Source organism: Eucalyptus grandis, chromosome 3 (assembly GCF_016545825.1).
Source record: "Eucalyptus grandis isolate ANBG69807.140 chromosome 3, ASM1654582v1, whole genome shotgun sequence".
Classification (NCBI taxonomy): Eukaryota; Viridiplantae; Streptophyta; class Magnoliopsida; order Myrtales; family Myrtaceae; genus Eucalyptus; species Eucalyptus grandis.
The window spans coordinates 61,474,475-61,494,941 of record NC_052614.1 but is presented as its reverse complement, the minus strand read 5'-3'; the positions used below and the strand labels follow the sequence as shown (position 1 = coordinate 61,494,941).

The following is a 20,467-nucleotide window of genomic DNA, read 5'->3' as shown; positions in this document are numbered from 1 at the left end:
GTTTTTTCTATTGATTTTCATCATGATTCTTAGAATCATTTATCTAAAAAAATGAATTATTTGAAAGTATTTTTCTAAAAGTGATTGTTCATATTGATTGAAATAATTACTCAATAAAATATTTTCATTATCGATTATAATTTATATTAAAATGTTTTCGTGAATGAAGAGAATATTTAACATTCATTCATTTTTTTTTCAAGCAACAAAAAGTGATTATCTTTTTAAACAATATTTTTTAGATAATTTATCTTTCATGAAATAAGTGCATTCTTAACTTTCCAAGTGAATCTTTTAAGAGAACTAATCTTCTCCCTAGTCTCTACCAATATGAATAATTCCAAAGTCCCGTCATTTCATTTGACAAGATGCACAACAAATTTGTAGCGAAAAGTCCAAGAAAATACAAATTGCATTAAAGAGCGAGCTTACTTTCCCATTTTTAATTATAATTAGGAGTGTGCAACTGGATCAAACTGGACCGCCTAAAAAACAAGTCTGAGATCCGATTCCTGTTGAAATTGGTCTAGGAATAGATTCTAAAATTTTGGAACAAGTTAAAACTGGTCTGGGAATTGGTTCTAGGTAAATACTTATCCAGGAGTTGAACCAAACACCCTGCTTTGAAACTAGTTTCAAAATTAGTTTTATAAGTTAAAAAGCTAAAACCCTAATTTTTTCTCTTAAATTCTAATATCGGTACTCATTCGTCATTTGTCCTTCTTCGGAACTCCTTGTTAGTCTTTCCCCTTCCCCTAAATTTTAAGGATGAATAGGACACGGAGTTTCATAATTTATGTTTTATGTTACACATTTGTTCTTTATTATTTATAATTATACGTGACTACGTGTTCATTTTATAGATCATTTTTTCTTGCAAATAAGGATTTTTGTTGTTCATCTTTTACTTTAAACTATTTTGTTGCCAATAACCTCATGTGATTTTGCTGTAAAAAAAAAACAAAAAAAAAGGGATGAAAAAAATAGGCTTTCAGATGGACTTTGGAATTGAACCCGAAAAACAAGGGGGGTTCTAGATGCGGCTTCAAGCAAATGGAATGGGTTCCAAGATCCAAAAATTGAGAATTGATTATAACATAGCATGTTCTAGGTTCCAACTTTGGAACTATCTCACCTTGGAACCGATCACTCTTAGATGACTTAGCTACTTTTTAGACATGGGGTTAATTTGAATTTCTCTAGTTATTATTTGTCACAAGCAAAATATGCTGCTGATTTTTTTTCTGAAGCCAAACTTAATGACAACAAAGTCACTACAGTTCTTATTGAGACAAAATCCAAGTTTGATGCCAACAATGAGACTCCTCTTTATAATCCTACACTCTATCAACAGTTGATTGTCGGTCTTATATATGTCTTGGTTTTAGTCAACCTAACGTTGCCCATGTTGTTCATATTGTTAATCAGTACATGGTCATGGCTGAGCTTTGCCCAGCCACCAATGAGGCTCAATCAACAAGGCTAAGTCTCACCAAGAGCTTGCGACCGGCGAAAAGAAGAAGGAGAAGAAGAAAAGAAAAAAAATGCTCTTGATTAAGAAGTTTTATTAGAAACAAATAAGCAACTTTTTTTTACTTTTTTATTATGTTTTCAAATCTATTCTCAAGAACAAAAAAGCTACCAAATGAATTTTTGTTCTTTTTTTTTTTAAAGAACAAAAGAATAAAGTCAAAATCACCGCCTGTAGCGGCGTTACTAGCTCAGGCTCTCTCCCCCTCATGAAAATGAGAAGTTCGAATCCCAGATGTGTCATTAGTGATTCTTACTTGGAATATTGTGGTGGTGGGTCCTGCAGTCGCTCTCCTAAGGTTTTTTTTTTTTTTTGTCAGTCCTACTCTATGCCTACTCTACACTCACTCGCAGACTTGTGCCCTACCTCTTGCAGGGCGTGGGAGTCGCAACCCACTCTCGAAACTTACGGGTCCCTATCCCCCCATCCCCCCCTAAGAAGGTGGGGATTTGAACCCCCTCACCTTCTAAGGTTTGCTCACCATCTTTTGGCTTACGAGGTTACCATAAAAAAAAAAAAAAAAAAAGAGAGAGTAAAGTAAAATGTTGTTTGGCCAGTTACCAAACAAGCTCTTAGTCAACTTTCTATGCTTTTTGCACCTTTCTAATCTTGGCCTCAAGATAGATCAGCGACTACTAAACATCATGAGAATGAACGATGGGCTCTGCAATCGGTTCAACTACATATAGTAGCGTTTGCTTTGGCCTTGTTTCCAATTCACCTTTAGTACGATTGCTCATGTGTCTTAAGCAAGGGCGATGACCCTATGAGAAACCGTAGTACTACAAGGCTGTCGGTTGTCATGTCCAAGCAAGAATGCGAGTTAGGTAAAGACAAGATCGAGATGGCAACGAAAGTAACCAATGATTGGTCCACGTGTCAATAACACACATTTACAGTGATAATCAAAATATCAAAACCTGTACCGCTGCGCAGCTGTCCATCTCCCTTCTCCCAAAATCTTGGCAAAGTTCAAAGTAAAGAGGAACAACTTTTGCAACTATTCCTTTCCCCCAAACCTTTGTGGTCTTTTCTGTCTTTTCGTTCTCCCGCGAATGCACCCTCCTGAACTCGCTCATTGGGCAAACTTACACTCCCGTCTTCATGCGTCTCCCCCTCACTCGCTCTCTTTCATCAGACCACATAAGGTGCATTTGGTTGGACATTTAGAGAAAGCCTTTGGAAAAATACAAATGATTTTAAGTTAAAAGGGTTTTTTCAAAATGTAAATTGTATTTGTTGAATTGTAATTTGAAAGTTCATTATGAAATACTTTTAAATAAAATAGTGTTTGGAGAGATTATATTTACAAAGAATTTTTGTGATTTAAAAAAAAAGTTAGCTGACGACCTCAAGTAACCCCCGAAGACAACCGGTGAGGGTCGCCTGGGGTCAAGCGACCCCCGATAGCCCTTCACAAAGGTCATGCGACCTTGTCGTGACCTAGATCTAGGTTGCGCCTGAGGTCATGTGACCTCCGACGACGGATTTGGTCGCAGCAAGGTCACGCGACCTCCAACAACCCATATTTGGGTCGCGCCTAAGGTAGTGTGACCTCAGGCGGCCCTTCACGGGGTCACGCGACTAGATGGTGACGGTCGCTAGCCTCAACCACGACCTCATTGGCCTCTCTCCAGCTCATCCTCGACTAGTCACACGCAACCACACCATTGGAAAAGAGATGAACGGGAACCCATGGGCTTTTGAAAATGCTAAAAGCCCAAAGCAGCCTAGGACCTATTTTGGGCTTTCAGCCTTTAAAAGGTTAGCATTCTCTCAATAAGAGTTTTAAAATTTTTACCAAATACCAATATTTGACCAAATGAACTTTGGACACAAAAAGTCCCTTTCCAAAGAAGATCCCAAATGCACTCATAAAAGTTCAGCAACCCAACATTCGTTATTCATTTTGACGTTGGACGATGCGGTAGACAGCTTCAAAAAAAAAAAAGCTTCATTCATCCGAAAGTTTATAGCAATAAAAAGTAGGCCGCAATGTGAATACGCGAGTGCTTTAAACTCCATGGGCAAGCGCTGGGATACTTGTACAAATAAAATAAATCGAGGCAGAACCCGCCTCTAACACTGCATTAGAAAATTCAACCTAAAAACTTAAAATTGATAGGTGAACAAACACAAGTATGGCGTCTATTGAAACTCCATTAACAAGCAATATGAAATACTTTCGTAGAGAGGAAACCCAAATTAGGGATCTAAAAATAGATGAGTAACCAAAGGAAGTTATTTATGTACTTAATGAGAAAACAATAAGATAAGAATTGATTAGATAATATTATCTTTCTCTTGTCATGTGATGTATCACGGTAACTATTGCATTGGCATGTGTAACACCATTGTTATTGATGAAGTGAATTTTGTGATGGAAAATGAGTATCTTTCTCTTGTCATGTGACGTATCACAGTAATTATTGCCTTGGCATGTGTAACACCATTGTTATTGATGAAGTGAATTTTGTAATGGAAAATGAGTGGTTCTTCTAAATATTTTGCACGAAATCCTAAAATATTGCGTGGTATTAACCTTAAATGCCAAGGTTCGCAAATTCCTTTATACTTGTAATAAATTCTCTCACATTTTTTGAGACACAATCCTTGTAATTCAACATTTAGTTTTTCACACAACTTTGTTACATTTAGCTCCCCGACATGTTTATCCTACATTAATCCCTGTCAAACAATAATAAATGTTTTTATCGAAAACTCCTATGACAATGATAATATACTTTGTGAGTACTTTTAAGGCACTCGTCCTCTTTTTTTTCCCTATATTATAAAAAGCTCTAATAGCTAGATAAGAAAAGGTTTGAAATTCTTTCCATGACGTATATGATTTTTTTTTTGAAAATGAATATTATTTTAAAAACGTGTTAACACAAACATGAACAGTATGTTTTGACAATTATATAAATGGTACATCTGGCTCAATATTTTTCCGATGGAGGCCATGGAAAATTATGCAAAGCATCGCTATCCCGGCAGTTCCAATTCGCTGGTCGATGCCTTGTAGGCCATGGACTATGAAAACGGCGTTCACACAAGCCAACTGAAATTTGCTTAGATAGACAAGCAGCACATCGAAACGTGGCACTCCCGCACGGGAACCTCCGACAAGACGAAAAGGCGCCCCCTCCTCGTACCAGGTGCATCCCGTGTCGGATCCAACGGTCCGTAATCGTTACCCCCCCTGTCACTCGCACGCTCGACAGTCTCGAGCCCTGTCTCCCTCGCTCTCTCGATAGGAGATTCACCCGCCATGTACATTCATTCGCTCGAAATTCTCCCATGCCATCTCCGCCTTGGGACCTCGAGCTCGAGGTCAAAATGACTACGGCGGCCCCCGGAGGCGGCCGTACCGATGAACCGCGCGCGTCGTCTTTCGACACCCTCTTTCGAGAGTCGAGTATTCAGCTAGAGAAGGCGGAACCTTTCGCGAGATCGCGAGAAGTGATCGCGTCCGTTGCTGCTGTTGGCAACGGTGACCCCGGCGACCTAGGGTCGCTTCCCCATTCGGTTCCGTCCCCAAAATTAGCCATCGGCGACGGCGGAATTGATGCTGGGCCGCTCTTGCGTTCGTGCCTGACCCGGCTCGAACCCCATTCGGCTCTGGCCGCGCAGGTGGTGAAGATCGAAGAGGAAGAGGAGGAGGAAGATGAGGAGGTGGCGATCATTGCTGATCCAGGGGACGCTGCCACCAGATCGGTGTCTAGCTCGTTGCGGGCTGCGGCGGACGAAGTGGCGAGACCGATGCAGGGGCTTGGGGAGGTGGGGCCGGCGCCCTTCCTGAGGAAGACGTACGAGATGGTGTCGGACCCGAGTACGGACACGGTGCTGTCGTGGAGTCCCAGCCGGGACAGCTTCGTGGTTTGGGATCCGCACGAGTTCTCGAAGCAGCTCCTGCCCCGATACTTCAAGCACTCCAATTTCTCCAGCTTCATCAGGCAGCTCAACACTTATGTGGGTATTCCCTTCGAACGGGATTGTGTTTTTTGTCCGTGTTTTTGCTTGAAACTTACCCCATTGGCAGCTCAACAGTTATTGAGACAAATGCGTATAATGTCTATGTTTATTTTGGTTTGACTCTGTTTCAGCTCTGTTTTTTTGGTTTGACTCTGTTTCGGCTCTGTTTCTTTTTTGGCCGTTCAGAGTGTGATCCTCCTGGGGGCATCCAGCTACTCCTCATTGTCCCAACGGATAGTCCCCGGGGCAAAGAAGCTAGGATCTAAGGGAACCCACTCGCCACGTTTTGCTCGTGTGTTGAGATTCAATTTCACCCACTTCCTGGGTTATTAGTCATGCTTTACCTAGATTAGGGGACAAGTAACGAAGAAATTTGGAATGGCAGGTGAGATACATCGATTCTATGCGAAATATTACGAATCATGAGGCACATGTTCACTAAAATTTGCATCCAGCGGCCAGGGGACAATGGCCCCTCATCATATTCAAGTGATGATGCATTTGATGGTAGTTTGCAGAAACTACCATGTCAACCAAGACGTCAGGATACCCATTAAAGATTTATCTTCTCACCGGATTTGTGTTTGAATGCATTTCTCAAATGGTAAATTTTCATTTGGATTAGAAATACACTAATGTTTTGATGCTCCATTATGCACTTTCTAGCTGAAGATGAGACTCTTTGAGCCATCGTTTTGTTTCTATCCGATGTTTTGGTAAAGCCTTCTTACACTTCTCTTCTTTTCGGGCAAGACCAAAAGCATAGTTCTGCACTTTTGTCTTCGTATTTATGAAGTTGACGGATTGATATTGAGTCATTAAATAGTCCATACCCTCTTTGGGACTTCTGTTTCAATTTAAACTCCTCAACCCAGCTTCCTCCTATTCTTCATGCATCATGATCCAAGATATGTCGCAGGGTTTTAGGAAGATGGACGCAGATCGATGGGAGTTTGCGAACCGAAGTTTTCAGGAAGGGAAGAAGCACTTGCTGAAGAACATAAGGAGGAGACGGAAACTCAGCGGTCATACGAAAACATTGAGTTGTACTGTTGCTTCAGATTACCCGAAGGCTGGAAAGGAAGCTGAACTTGAAATGCTTAAGAAGGACCAGGAAGCATTGAAGACCGAGATCCTGAAACTAAGAGAAGAGCGGGAGCACTCGCAGCATGAGATCAATCAGGTCGCCAAGCGGATTCGCTATGCTGAGTGCAGGTGTCGGCAAATATTCCTCCTCCTCTCCAAAGCAACCAAAAGCCCGAACTTTGTCCATTTAATCCAGGAGAGGAGGCAGAAGAGAGAATTAGAGACTTGTCAATCGAGCGAGAAGAGCAAATTGCTCAGTCTCGACAGCGAAGCCACCAAATGCTTGCTCGAAGTAATGGATCACAAGATTCAAAGCCCGAACGTTGATTGCCCGAGTGTTGGTGATGATCCGGGACAGATGGAGTCTTGGCCGAACAATGTCGGGCCGGTGGATTTTCAGACCGTTCAGATGCACAACCCATGGCCTCCTCCGATAGGTGGCAGAGACTTCAGGGCTGTGCAGGGTCGGACACCTGATCAGAAGGCCGGAGCTAGTCCGTCAGATTTACCTTCGGTTTTCCATGAGATGTCGGAGAAACTCCTCAGAGACAACGTGGTCATGGGCGATGATGCGATGGATGTAGAAGCAGAAGAACTGGCAATGGATGACACAGGAATCTATCTTGAGCTGGAGGGTCTGATTGAGAAGTCATGTGGTTGGAGTGATAACACAAGTGAGCTGTGGGAGCAAGCAGTGGGACTGACGCCCTAAAATTTCCATGCTGCTGCTCCTGCTCTGTTCTCTCTGTTATATGGCGCTGCTATTTTCTGTGACCCAGATCACATAATGCAACCTCTGCATAATTGGAGGGAGTATCCGAAGTGAAGGGACTGAATCCAACCAATAAACTTGGTTTTTTTTTTTTTTAATGGGTCAAAGGTAAATGCTCATACTTAGTATATATGTTGTAGTTTCTTTCCTTTGTCTCCACTGTAAGAAAGTGCTCTCGGTGTTCTTTTCCTCTTCGTTTACACTAAGTTTTTTTCTGTGTTTTTTTTTTCTTTTCTTTTTGTAACTGGTTTTGTATAAGATAAGCGTTTATAGTGAGTTAGTATCGTCAAAAATTTCAAACTATTATATTGTGTCAATTTTTTTTTCAAATTATTTGATTTTTCCTGTCTCAAAAAACTTCAACTTGATATTTCCGTACAGCATTAATTTAAATTAACTTTTGCGTCACAAAATTGATGCGGAACACATCATAAATAGGTCATGACGAGGTCACAAGGATTCTAGATCCGAGGAAATTGAATCGATACCTGTGGGAGCCGAGGTTCCGTCTTGATCATTTGACAAGGTGCGCAGCAGGTTCGAACTGAATGTGGGGGCCGATCCGGCCTTTAAAGAGACCTTTGACGACCGAGGTTAAGCCACGCGTTCTGCTAAAAAGTCTGCCTCGACAGACTTTCATTTGACATTCGATGCGCCCTTTGAACACATGAATCGCTCGATGATGCTGTTGGTTCGTACTAGATTAGGACGAGATCTTACTGGATAGATAGAGACGGAGAGGCAGACAACTGGACGCAAAACGACGAATGCACCGGCTCCTGCTAACCTTCGGGAAAAGGGGGTCGCTCCCTGATGTCGTCTTTTTCCAAGGGCGAAGCCCTGGGTCAGCATTGGAAATTTGCAGCTGACTTCTCTACGCCTCTTTGCCCTTCTTCAATGTATTCTTCTGAGGTGATCCACGTGCTTTTCGAGTCAGTATGGACTCCATCTAACGCTAATGAATAGGGTTCATACTTTAAAAAAAAAAAACTAAATTGATAAATTTGTATTAAATTTATATCAAATTAGTTTTCTCGATTCATAAAGATGCATTTAGAAAATGTGTACAAGATCCCTTGTCAAGGGAATGAACTAGTTCTATTCAAAACGCCACAAGAACAGATATTAGGTTTTCTAGGACTATAATATGAGAAAGAGGAGTAGCTGCGACAAGCTTAAAATTCAAGTTAACGCGCTTAAAATGTTCCGTCAAGAAGACAAAATTTAAGGGAAGAAGACATGAGGATGAACATTTTTTCCTTGAAAACTTCTAGTTATCTTTCGTATGTTGCACCGATTTTATATAATGCTAACTTGAACATTGAACACTTCTAAATTCACATCTTTTGTCTACAATGCTTTCGTGCACAAATTTGAGTGTTGCAGCTTTCTTTCCAATGTTAGAGAAACTTGTGAGAAATCCACAGACGTTGACCTACTTCAGCTTCAAGAGACACTTTTTTCTAAGGTAATGTGGGATGATGGTCTAAAGCTTGGCAATATCCACAGAGGTTCGAGCATGATAAAGGGTAGACTTTGCAAAAAAAAAGGGTCATCATTTGTCATTGACGATGTGAACCAGTTGATCCAATTGGAAACACTAGTTGGAGGACGTGATTGGTTTGGTTGTGGAAGTAGGATTATCATAACGACTAGAGATGAACATTTACTGGCTGCCCATCATGTAGAAAGTGTATACAAGGTTTGACCGTTACATCATTCTAGTGCTCGTATGCTCTTCAGTTCGATTGTTTTCAGGAATGTTTCTCCTCTTTTAGACTATGAAGAGCTTTTAGATAACGTAGTGGATTACACCAAAGGACTTCCGTTAGCTATCAAAGCTTTGGGTTCTTTTCTTTGAGGTAGAAGCTTACTTGAACGGAAAAGTGCATTAGATAAATTGAAGAGAGTTTTCAGCGGAGAAATCTTCAATGTGCTGAGAATAAGCTTTGCTGGCCTAGATGATTATGAGAATGATATTTTTCTTGACATCGCATGTTTCTTCAAGGAAGAAAGTATAATTTATGTGAGAAAGATTTTGGATAGTTGTGATCTCTACCCGGATGCTGGAATTGCTTTTCTTATAAATAAGTCGCTCATCACTATTGAATTTGACAAGCTGCAGATACATGATATGATTCTAGAAATGGGAAGAGAAATTGTTCGGAGAGAATCTCCCAAAGCGCCAGCTGAGCGCGGTAGATTGTGATCCTATAAGGATGTGCTTCATGTGCTGACAGAAGGCATAGTAATAAAGTAAATCGTGTTATTTTGTTTTTGACAATATATATGCCCGTTTGGGAGGGTTAAAGGCTTTAAAAAGTCGGTTTAGCTGTCTCCTAAAATGTAAGTGTATTAATATTTTTCTGCTAAGTAAGAGAATGGCCTAAGCATCCCAAAAGAATCAGTTTTTCCACCTCCCACCCTGAGATCTGAGGTTTGTACTATTAAACTCTCCCCAAAAAATAAAAAATAAGAATTATGAAAAAATCTCCTGGAACTTAAAGGATGTGTTTCATTAAACTAATTTGTCAAATGCGAAAGTAAAAGCAAAGGCTGAAAGCCAAGAGCAAAAGGCACCTGAAGCACACCAAATCTTATATATTAGTAATAAAGTCCTTGCATGACCTGTACATCTTTGCACTTAAATTGTCTACTCATATATGTGCTGCCGAGGAACCAATAAAGTAGAAGCAACAATGCCCAAGTTGGCTGCTCCTGAAGAAGTATACTTTAGTGCTCAAGCCGTCACAAACATGAAAAGGCTCAGATTTTTCTTAGCTCTCAATACATACCATTTAGGTGATCCCATTAACTTTCCCGCTAAGATGGCTGGAATAACCCGATTACTCTAGACCATTTATGCCATTCAATGCAGGCCATGGGAAACTTGTACGTCTAGGCCTGAGTAAAAGCAGCATTAGAATATTAGGGAAGGAATTCAAGGTACACACTTTGCAACATACTCTTCTGTCAAGATAAAATTGAAAACTTCGGAGATCTTGAAAAGCCTACTTATACATATATTATCTATTTGCCGTGCAGTTTTTTAGGTGTTTGAGGTCTATTAATTTCAGCCATTATACAATGCTGAGTGAAATTCTGGTTGTGTCATCACTGCCAAATCTTTAGTGTTTGGATCGCCGAGAGTGCGCCAATCCTGTTGAGGTTCATCAGTCTCTTGGGCATCGTATATTTGAACTTTTTGAACTGCTGCAATCTTAGCTATTTCCTAGGCAGTCTGAAGTTACAATTTTTTAAATGTTGATTCTTAGAGGTTGTTCAAAGCTTTCAAGGTTTCAAAATATTCTTGCACGAATGAAATTTCTGAAAGAACTTGCACCACATGAGACTGCAATTGAAGAATTACCCTCCTCTATTGCTAATCTCATTGAACTGAAAGAGTTGAATCTAAGGGACTACACCGACCTTAAAAACCTCCTTATAGTATCCATACACTGTAGCATCTTGAGCGCATTTTAATTGATGGTTTCTCGGACTGTTTATGGGCATCGAGTGATTATGCCAATTTCTCTCTCCCGTTAGCCCTTTCGAGTGTAATTAATTTGAAGGTGCAAAGATGTAGCTTATTAGATCTTAGTTTCTTGAAAAATTTTCATTGCATGTTCTCACTGACAATTTTAGATCTGTCGGAGAACAAATTTGTTAGCCTTCCTACATGCATCACTCAATTTGCTAAGTTGCAGCAGCTTTCTTTGACACACTGCAAGCAGCTTCGAGAGATTCTAGCTGTCCTGCCGACCATAACATATTTACTTGCGAAAGGTTGTGAATCACTTGAAACATGCACAGAATTATCATACACTACGTTATAATCCAAATGAGTCACCGGCTTAGATGAATTGACTTCTCTAGCTGTCATAAGTTGATTCAGGACTCTCTCTCTCTCTCTCTCTCTCCCTGCATGTGTTTGTGTCTCAAGTGTAAATGTTTGGCATGACAGGAATTGCTTGGGAGACTTAGGTTGACAATTTTCTCTCTCCCTCCCTCCCTCCGCACATGTTTGTGTCTCAAGTGTAAATGTTTGGCATGACAGGAATTGCTTGGGGAGACTTAGGTTGACAATTTTCTCTCTCTCCCTCCCTCCCTCCGCACATGTTTGTGTCTCAAGTGTAAATGTTTGGCATGACAGGAATTGCTTGGGGAGACTTAGGTTGACAATTTTCATCTAGAAAGCAAGATCCCAAGTGTAAATGTTTTGGCATGACGGGAATTGCTTGGGGAGACTCAGGTTGACAATTTTCATCTAGGAAGCAAGACCCCAAAGTGATTCATCCATCAAAGTACGAGAGGACTCAGGGTGCATTTAGGAAGGCTTTTGGGAAAAGTCTTTGGGGAAATGCAAAGGCCTTGAGTTAAAGAAGTTTTTCAAAATGTAAATTGTGTTTGGTAAATCGTATTTGTGAAAGTCCATTGTGAAATACTTTTGAGCAAAATAGTGTTTGGACAAATCAATCTTACAAAAGACTTTTGTTATTAAAAAAAAGATAGAGAGAGAGAGAGAGAGAGAGAGAGAGAGAGAGAGAGAGAGTTGGCCGGCCAAGGGATTGGACGGCGACCGTCGGCGAAGAGTTAATAGTCATCAACGAAGGATAGGCGGTTCGGCTAGGGTCACATGACCCTTTGGCGAGGGTCACCGCGCGAAGGACAGGGCGTGACAAGGGTCGCCATGACCTAGATCGTGCAGCCCTAGTGACTGCCGCACGAAGGTCGCAGCGCGGTGGATGGCGCGATCGTTCGGAAAGGGTTGCGGTGACCCAGCTCGCGACAAGATCGCAAGATCTAGGTTGTGGCGACCCTTGCCAGATGGTTGCGCGCTACGCCATGACCTCCGCATGGAGGTCACATTGCGAGATCTAGGTCGCAGCAACCCAGAACACAAGATCCGGGTCGCAACGACCCTCACCGGATGGTCAAGCAACCCCCTGTGCTGTGACCTCCATGCGGAGGTCACCGAGGCCACACAATCTGGGTTGCGGCAACCCTTGCCACACTACATCCTCCACGCGGTGACCCTTGCCGGAGGGTTGCATGACCCTAGTTAAACCACTTGCCCTTCGCCGGATCGCCTACCCTTTGCCAACAACCATGTGCAGATGCTGGTCCTCTTCAACAAAGAAAAGGGAAGAAGATGAAGATGAACAGTTATTGATGGCAAAATCAAAAAAACAAAAGATTAATGAGGATAATTTCCAGAGAATATTTTTCACTAACCCCCAAGGGTAGCATGTCGAGAAAGCCCAAGGCAACCCCTAAGTTGCCTCAGGCTTTCAACCTTTGAAGGTTTGCATTTGGTAAAGGGAGCTAAAATAAAAATAAAATTTTTTGCCAAACATCAAGCACTTTGCCCAAAGAGCTTTGAACACCCAAGGGGCTTTGGGAAAGTAATTCTCAAACGCACCCTCATAAGGTTTCCTGTACCTTCATAATTATACCGTAACATAGTCAATTTGGCCTTTTTGTGCTATTGTCGGTTCAGCTAATCGAAAGGAAGCTAGTATTTGTTGTGAAATCCTGTTGTTTGTCAACAATTAAGAAACTTATAGTTTTAGAGATTGTTTTTCCTTATTGGAGTTAGACCACGCATGGGTTCTATACATTCCACGGCGAATGACGTGGGGATTGGATGCAAAATTACTGAATCACCGCTGTCAATCTATAGTACTATTTCAAGCATTGAAGGGGACTCTAAGAAGTTGCGGGGCACATCTAGTGTACAGACAAGTTAAGCAACCGAATGACATGAAGACTAACGAAAGCGTTAATCCTCTGAATTCTGACATTCTGACATGAACCTGAGAAGTTCCCGTGTTCAAAGCTGCAAAAAGAAAGAAAGATTTTCAGACTCTTTAGGGTCCGTTCATTTCGTGGAAAATTGGTCATTTCCGGAAAATATTTTCCTATGAGTCATTTTATAGAAAAATGACAATATTTTCTGGTGTTCGCTAAAACCTGAAAATGTTTCGGAAAATATTTTATGGTGTTTAGTAAGAAAAATATTTTCCACTCACCAAATTGGCGAGCGCGAGCGTCAAGCTCGAGGCTCGCCAGATCGATGAGTGCGAGCTTGAGGTTCACTTAGTGACGGCCGACGACTAGCCAAGAAATAAGAAGATGGGAAACAAAGAAAAGAAAAGAAAAAGGAAATTAAAAATAATTCAAATTAAAAAAGAAAATTAAAATTAAAAAATATTTCGAATAAAAAAAGAAAAGAAGAAGAAGAAAGAGGAGGAGGAAGTGAGATTTGTAGAGGTGTGAGATAAGAGAGATCAAGTAAGGAAAATGTTTTCCACTTTTGACTTTTCAAAAGTGGAAAACATTTTCCCCAATTTAAAAGACTTTTTCCCTTTCATGGAAGAAAATATTTTCCCCAAGAAATTCATTTTCCATGAAACGAACGCCGGAAAATCCGGAAAACATTTTCCCGGAAATCATTTTCCGCAAAATGAACGGAGCCTTAATAAGTAAATCATGATTCAAACTTAGCTTCTTGTAATTTAGTGTAGGGAGTTATATTTAAACCATGATTCAAACTTAGCTTCTTGTAATTTATTTTAGGGAGTTATATTGATACCCTTTCTAGCGGCTTTGGTCGCATGCTTCCTCATAGCAAAAATAAACTGCTACTGTGTTTTTCTTTACCCTCTGTGATCATCTTCCATATTTTCCTCACTAAGAAAGTGCAAGAATGTTCCTGTGTAGTCAATATTGCTAAATTTTCTTGTCAACCCGTATCAAGGCCAAGCTCAAGAAAGAGAACTAAAAAAAAACGAAGAAGTGGCTCTAAACAAAGAACTAGAATTTCCAAATTGGCCCAAATCTTTCTGCAAGAAATTGCATGATTTTGCTTCTGTGAGGTTATGAATACATCAGCATAAAAACATTCTTCTCAGTCTTTCTATCTCTTGCCCTGCTTTAGTCTCGGCTTCAACATAGATCAGCGGCTACTGAAGTCATGAGAATGAAGGATGGGCTCTGCAGTCGGTTCACTCCATGTTCGGCTACATAGTCCGTGTTTGGTTCGGCCTTGTTTCCTCTTCACCTTAAGTATGATTGCTCGTATGTTTTAAGGGCAACATGTGGCCCATTAATTCAGCCCATATTTCGTTAGCAAAGCCCAAAGTCCAACCCTTCAGCCCAGTCCATTTCCTTTCTTCCTTCCACAGATTTGTGCGTGAGTGTGAAGCAGCGGACTAAACAAGAAAAAGGAAATAGAAGAGGAGAGATAGAGCTCGTCCGCGAAGAGAAAAAAAGGGGAAAAGAGAGAGTTTCGCGCGTAGCCGATTCGGTTGTCCAAACAAGCCGAATTAGTCGCAAATTGCAACACCTTGTGATTATTCAAGCCTATTATTTATTTAATCAGAGTAATTTTTGAAGTTGGGTCTCAAATCTTGAGCTATTGATGGTTGAACATTGATTCCAAGGTAAAGTCTGATCGAAATGAAATTCTGAACTTTGCATTCAAGTTACTTGAAGCAAAAAATATGCATAATAGATAAAAATGAATTCATTGGTTAGCGCATAGAAATCGTTTTGTCGATGGCTAATCATAGTTTAGTTCACTTGAGTAACCTTCACGAGTCAACTCTTAACTTTCTTAATTGAGTAATAATATATTTTTTCGAGTTTGTAAACTTATATTTCGAAAGCAATATAAAATAGATATACTATGAGTTACAAAATGGCATATTTGTTACATAAAATTTGGATCAAGCATTTATTTACAGAAAAACGCCACAAGATACATCAATCAAAGCACAAATAACAAAGGATAAAAGCAAAATCTAGATTACAAGAGATGCAAGATATACATGGAAACCCAAAACGGGAAAAACGACAGGAAGAGAGGGGTTTCACTTTCTTCAACAACAAGTACGAGAATACAAACCAAAAACTCAAAAAAATCACTTGATGAGCCACAAGATCTAAAGATCCAACAAGAAGATTGGAAAAGGAAATAATGTGGAAGCTAGGGTTTTAAATATGTTTTTAAACACATTCTTTATACTCTCCCTTCAAAAACCCTAGAATATATTTGCATGGTCCAAAATGGCCTTTTCACTAATTTGAAAGTCAAAAAACTCAACAGTTACGCTTCTACTTAACTCTTGTTTACATTTTTTTTTTATACAAGAGGAAAAGGACAAATACCTTATTTTTTACCAAATTCGGGACCTTAAGAGTTTTATAAAATATTCAAGCCATTCGATAAGATCTCATACCTAGAGCTAACATCATATGACCTAATTGGAATATTGTAAAATAAGCTAAACCTCTTTTAGAATATTGTAAAATAAGCTAATATTCTTTTAACATTTTTTTTTAGCAAGTGCTAAAGTAGCTTCTAGTAATATTGTTATTATTCTTATTGAAGATGTGAAATTCATTACGGGAGAACTGATTATAAAAAAAAAAAAACAAATCGAGCTACAAAAAGAAAAATGCTCGTGGAAAGAATGCCAATGACGAGAGATTCCGTTAGATTGGCATATGACAAATTGATTCCATTACTCCTCGAGCCCTCAGCGGCCTATATCATTTTTCCAAACCTACTCCATTTTAAATCATTCAATAGGATTTGATAAGGGAAAATTTTATCATTTTTCTTCGAGGCTTAGATGGTACAAGTTACAAGGTACATTGGTTCTCATGATTACCTTACCCACGCACACATTTAAGCACCAAATGAGTAGGCACGAGGCGTTGCTCTCCCATGCACTATTTGTGCTACGGTCGGAGAAATTTTTTTATTTGGTGATGGCCGAGCTGTCAAATAAATTGATCATAGATACGAATCACATATCATAAGAACTCCTAAAGCAATAACACGATGATATAGTCATAATCGAAGCCGCAGAGAAATTCATTTGTTGGATTGGATCAATTTTTTCAATATGTATAGTATCTCTAAATCCAAATATTTATGAGTTTTCATCCCTCTTACTTGTTATCTACAAACAAATTCACCTCATTGCGGCTAAAGTAATGATTTTGGACATCTCAAGAATTTCCATCCATAGTAGTATAAGCATAAGGCCCGCAACAGATTCAAATATATTGTCTTTGTCTAGAAGGGTTGTAATTGGCAAATTCGTGGTTTTCAGTTTCTATTGATGTTTGCTCAATCATCTGTTATAATAATACACAGAAAAACTTTATTATGAGCATTTGAGCCATGGGCTTCGAGATTTGGCGAAACTCTGACCAAGCCTCAAGCTCGCTGGCCTTTGGCGAGCTCTGAGTTTGTGACCTAGCAAAACTCTAGCCAAGCCTCGAGCTTGCCTACGGCCATCACTGGGTGAGCCTAGAGCTCGCTTGTGGCCATTGCCGCCCGTTGTGGTAGAGGAAGTAGGAAAATGAAAAGAAAAGAAAGAGAAAACATAAAATTTTAAAATAATTAAAAATTGATTTTTAAAAAATAAATTAAATTAAAATTGATTTTTTTATTAAAATAAAGTCATGAGATTGAAAATGTTTTCCAATGAGATCCAAACTTCAGGCAGCGTTTTCAATTATATATCACCAAATAAAACAAAACAAAAATAACCATATTTTTAAAAAAAATCTTATTATTGAAAACGCATATTATATCTTTACTCTGCGCGGGTCATCCGAAATAGATATTATATTTCCATATAGTTCCCTGCACGGATCCGTGTAACGACTTCTCTATGACGTGGCTTTTATAGAAAGAAAATGTTCTATTTAACTATCTATGGAGCTGGCCGGCCTTGAGAGTCAACCCCGTTGTTTCAGTACGAGAGGTGATGGAAGCGGGTTGCTCTTGCTCAGGTTGCTCTTGCTTAGGTTGCTCTTGCTCCTGCCGTCTCTTACCACTCATTCGAAGGTTGTGCAGCCGCTCGGCTGGCCGTCGGTCAACCCGTTGCAGGCCATCAGTCGCGACAGTTCCCTTATCAGACCGGATGAGTTGGGACGGCGATCCAGAGGACAGCCAGAGAGGGAACGGTGCACTCGTGGAAGACGAGGTGCGCCGGGAGGGCGAGGAGATGAGGCAGGATTCTTGGGGAGCCATCGGGGAGTCCGGCCGTCCATACAGATACGACGTGTTCCTGAGCTTCCGTGGCAAGGACACGCGCAACGGCTTCACTGGCCACCTCCATGCGGCGCTTGACCAGGGTGGAATCGCCACTTTCATAGACGATGAGGAGCTCGGGAAGGGCGAGGAGATCGCACCGGCGATCCTTGGAGCCATCGGGGAGTCGAGGATCTCGATCGTAGTGTTCTCGAAGAACTACGCGTCCTCTAGTTGGTGCTTGGACGAGCTGGTGAGAATCCTCGAGTGCAGGGATACGACGGGGCAGATCGTGTGGCCGGTGTTCTACAGGGTGGATCCATCGGATGTGAGGAGGCAGAGGGGGAGGTATGGGCAAGCCCTAATCGATCACGAGGAGAGGTTGAAGTCGAACGGCGGGGATCCGGAGAAGGTGAAGAGGTGGAGAGGAGCACTGACTAAAGCTGCTAACATTTCTGGCTGGCGATTGGTTCACGAGTAAGGCTCTCATTTACTCCTTTCCAAGTATGCTCACGACCTGTTTGGTACCGGAAATAATTTCTATTCAGAAATAATATTTTTATTGTATTTGGTACAACTCTTAAATTTTTTTATTCAATTTTTTAAAATAATTTAATTACATTTTTCATTTTTTTCCTTTTTCTTTTCTTTTTCCTTGTTTTCTTTTTTTCTAGCTGATCGCCAACCTTGGAGGAGCCTCCCCTTGGCTAGGCGAGGCTCAATTCGCCCAGATCTGGCAAGGCTGAGCCTTGCCCAAACACGATGAGATCGAGCCTTTCCGAGGGCTAGCGACTAGCTAGAGAAAGAGAAAAAAAAAATGGTTTGGGCTGGATTCTTGAGTTATTCCCAAGAACAAAGAAGTAAATTTTTTGTACTTCTTAATTCTCTTCTAAATCTATTCTCAAGAATGAATTTTTTTCTCAGGAACAAAAACTTTATCAAATGGGTTTATATTACTTTTTTTTTCTTTCGAGGAAAAAAACAAAAAGCATTATTGTTTATATGGTGGCAAAGAAAAGCTCGCTGATTAAGGAATTTCACTAATTTCCATGGCAATGCTTAGCATAAAATGGGGGAAAAAAAATCAATTCACGCTAATTGAAGCAGGGAAGCTTACTTATTAGTTTTCTTGACAAGCAACTAAGCAATGCGTGAGTTGAGTATATAAACAAGCAGGGATGGACCACGTCCCTCTACAAGCCCATATTTGCATTAGATGTCAATTTGCTAGAAACTGAATTTAATTTGGCCTGTAGTGCTTGAGATATTGACCACGGTCATCCGCTTAGAGCTTTTTGTATCAATTGTCTTTGAATCTACCAGGCGCGAGTCTAATATAATTCAGAGCATTGTTAAGAGAGTATGGGCTGAGCTGAATCCCAAGAAGTTACATGTTCCCGAAAACGTGGTTGCCATGGACTCACATGTGGACTGCATGTGTACTTTGCTAGACATGGAATCGAATGAGGATTGAATGAGGTTCGCATGGTTGGAATTTGCGGATTTGGAGGAGTAGGGAAGACGACTATTGCCAAAGCTACTTACGGTGCTTTTGCTCACAAATTTGAGTGTTGCAGCTTTCTTTCCAATGTTAGAGAGACTTGCGAGAAATTTGTAGACAGTGGCCTCCTTCAGCTTCAAGAGGCACTTATTTCTGAGGTACTATGGGATGATAGCCTGAAGCTTGGCAATGTCCACAGAGCTATGAGCATGATAAAGAGTAGACTTTCCAAAGAAAAACAGAAAGGTCATCATTGTCCTTGACGATGTGAACTAGTTGAAACAATTGAAAAAACTAGCTAGAGGATGTGATTGGTTTGGTTTTGGAAGAAGAAGCATCATAACATCTAGAGATGACCATTTACTGGCTTCTCATGACATAAAAAGTATGTACAAAGCTCAACCATTAGATCGTTTAACAGCTCGTACACTCTTCAGTAAAATAGTTTTTCGAAATTCTTCTCCTCCTCCAGATTATAAAGAGCTTTCACATAACGTAGTGGAATACACCAAAGGACTTCCATTGGCGGTTAAAATTTTGGGTTCTTTTTTTCAAGGTAGAAGCTTACTTGAATGGAAAAGCACATTAGATAAATTGAAGAGAGTTTTCAATAGAGAAATCTTCGGTGTGCTGAGAATGAGTTTTGATAGTCTAGATAATTATGCGAAAGATATTTTTATTGACATTACACGTTTCTTCAAGGGAGAGAGTAAAAGTTGTATGAGAGGGATTTTGGAGAACTGTGATTCTTACCTAGACAATGGAATTGATGTTCTATTAGATAAGTCTCTTGTCACTATTAAGCATGGCAAGCTGGAGATGCATGATATGATTCAAGAAATGGGAAGAGAATTTGTGCGTAGGGAATCTCCCAAAGAGCCAAGGGAGCACAGCGGATTATGGTTCTATAAGGATGTGCTTCATGTTCTAACAAAAGCCACGGTAATAAACTAAATCATGATCTTTTGTTTATGAAAATATGTATGCATGTTTGGTAGGGTTAAAGCCTCTTAAAAAGTACTTTTGACCTTCTACTGAAAAAGCATGTGAATATGTTTCTACTAAGTAAGATAATGGCCTGACGGTCTCATAAGAATTATTTTTTTCCAAATCTCCCCTGAAATGTAAGGTCTGCACTATTGAGCTCTCTCCAGAAAGTAAATTGTGAAAAAATCCCCACGAACTTAAATGATACGTTTCTTCAGTGATTTGAGGTGCTTATAAAATTAATGTGTTCAATGCGGAAGTAAAGCAAATGGCGCCCAAATCACGCCAATCTTATTTATAATCACTAGTTAAGTCCTTGTATAACCTAGATATCTTTGCACTTAAATTATCTACTCATATATCTGCCACCAGGGAACAAATAAAGTAGAAGCAATAATGCTTAAGTTGGCTGCTCTTGAAGAAGTACACTTTAGTGCTCAAGCCTTCACAAACATGATACGGCTCAGAATTTTCTTAGCTCACAATGTACAGCAGATGAGTGAACCCATATACTTTTCCACTGAATTGAGATGGCTGGAATGGCCCTATTATTATCGA

The 20,467-nt window shown here is 40.3% G+C and overlaps 2 protein-coding genes across 2 annotated transcripts; both read left to right on the top strand.

Moving 5' to 3' along the window:
- The first annotated feature begins 4,709 nt into the window (after window positions 1–4,709).
- LOC104438083 (heat shock factor protein HSF30) lies at window positions 4,710–7,643 on the top strand. Its single transcript, XM_010051162.3, has 2 exons — window positions 4,710–5,506; window positions 6,429–7,643. The coding sequence occupies exons 1-2, from the start codon at window positions 4,835–4,837 to the stop codon at window positions 7,305–7,307; spliced, it is 1,551 nt and encodes a 516-aa protein (XP_010049464.2). The 5' UTR covers window positions 4,710–4,834; the 3' UTR covers window positions 7,308–7,643.
- Window positions 7,644–17,311: 9,668 nt separating this feature from the next.
- On the top strand, window positions 17,312–17,902 carry LOC120292025 (disease resistance protein RPV1-like). Its single transcript, XM_039309891.1, has one exon. The coding sequence runs from the start codon at window positions 17,312–17,314 to the stop codon at window positions 17,900–17,902; it is 591 nt and encodes a 196-aa protein (XP_039165825.1).
- The last annotated feature ends 2,565 nt before the right edge of the window (window positions 17,903–20,467 follow it).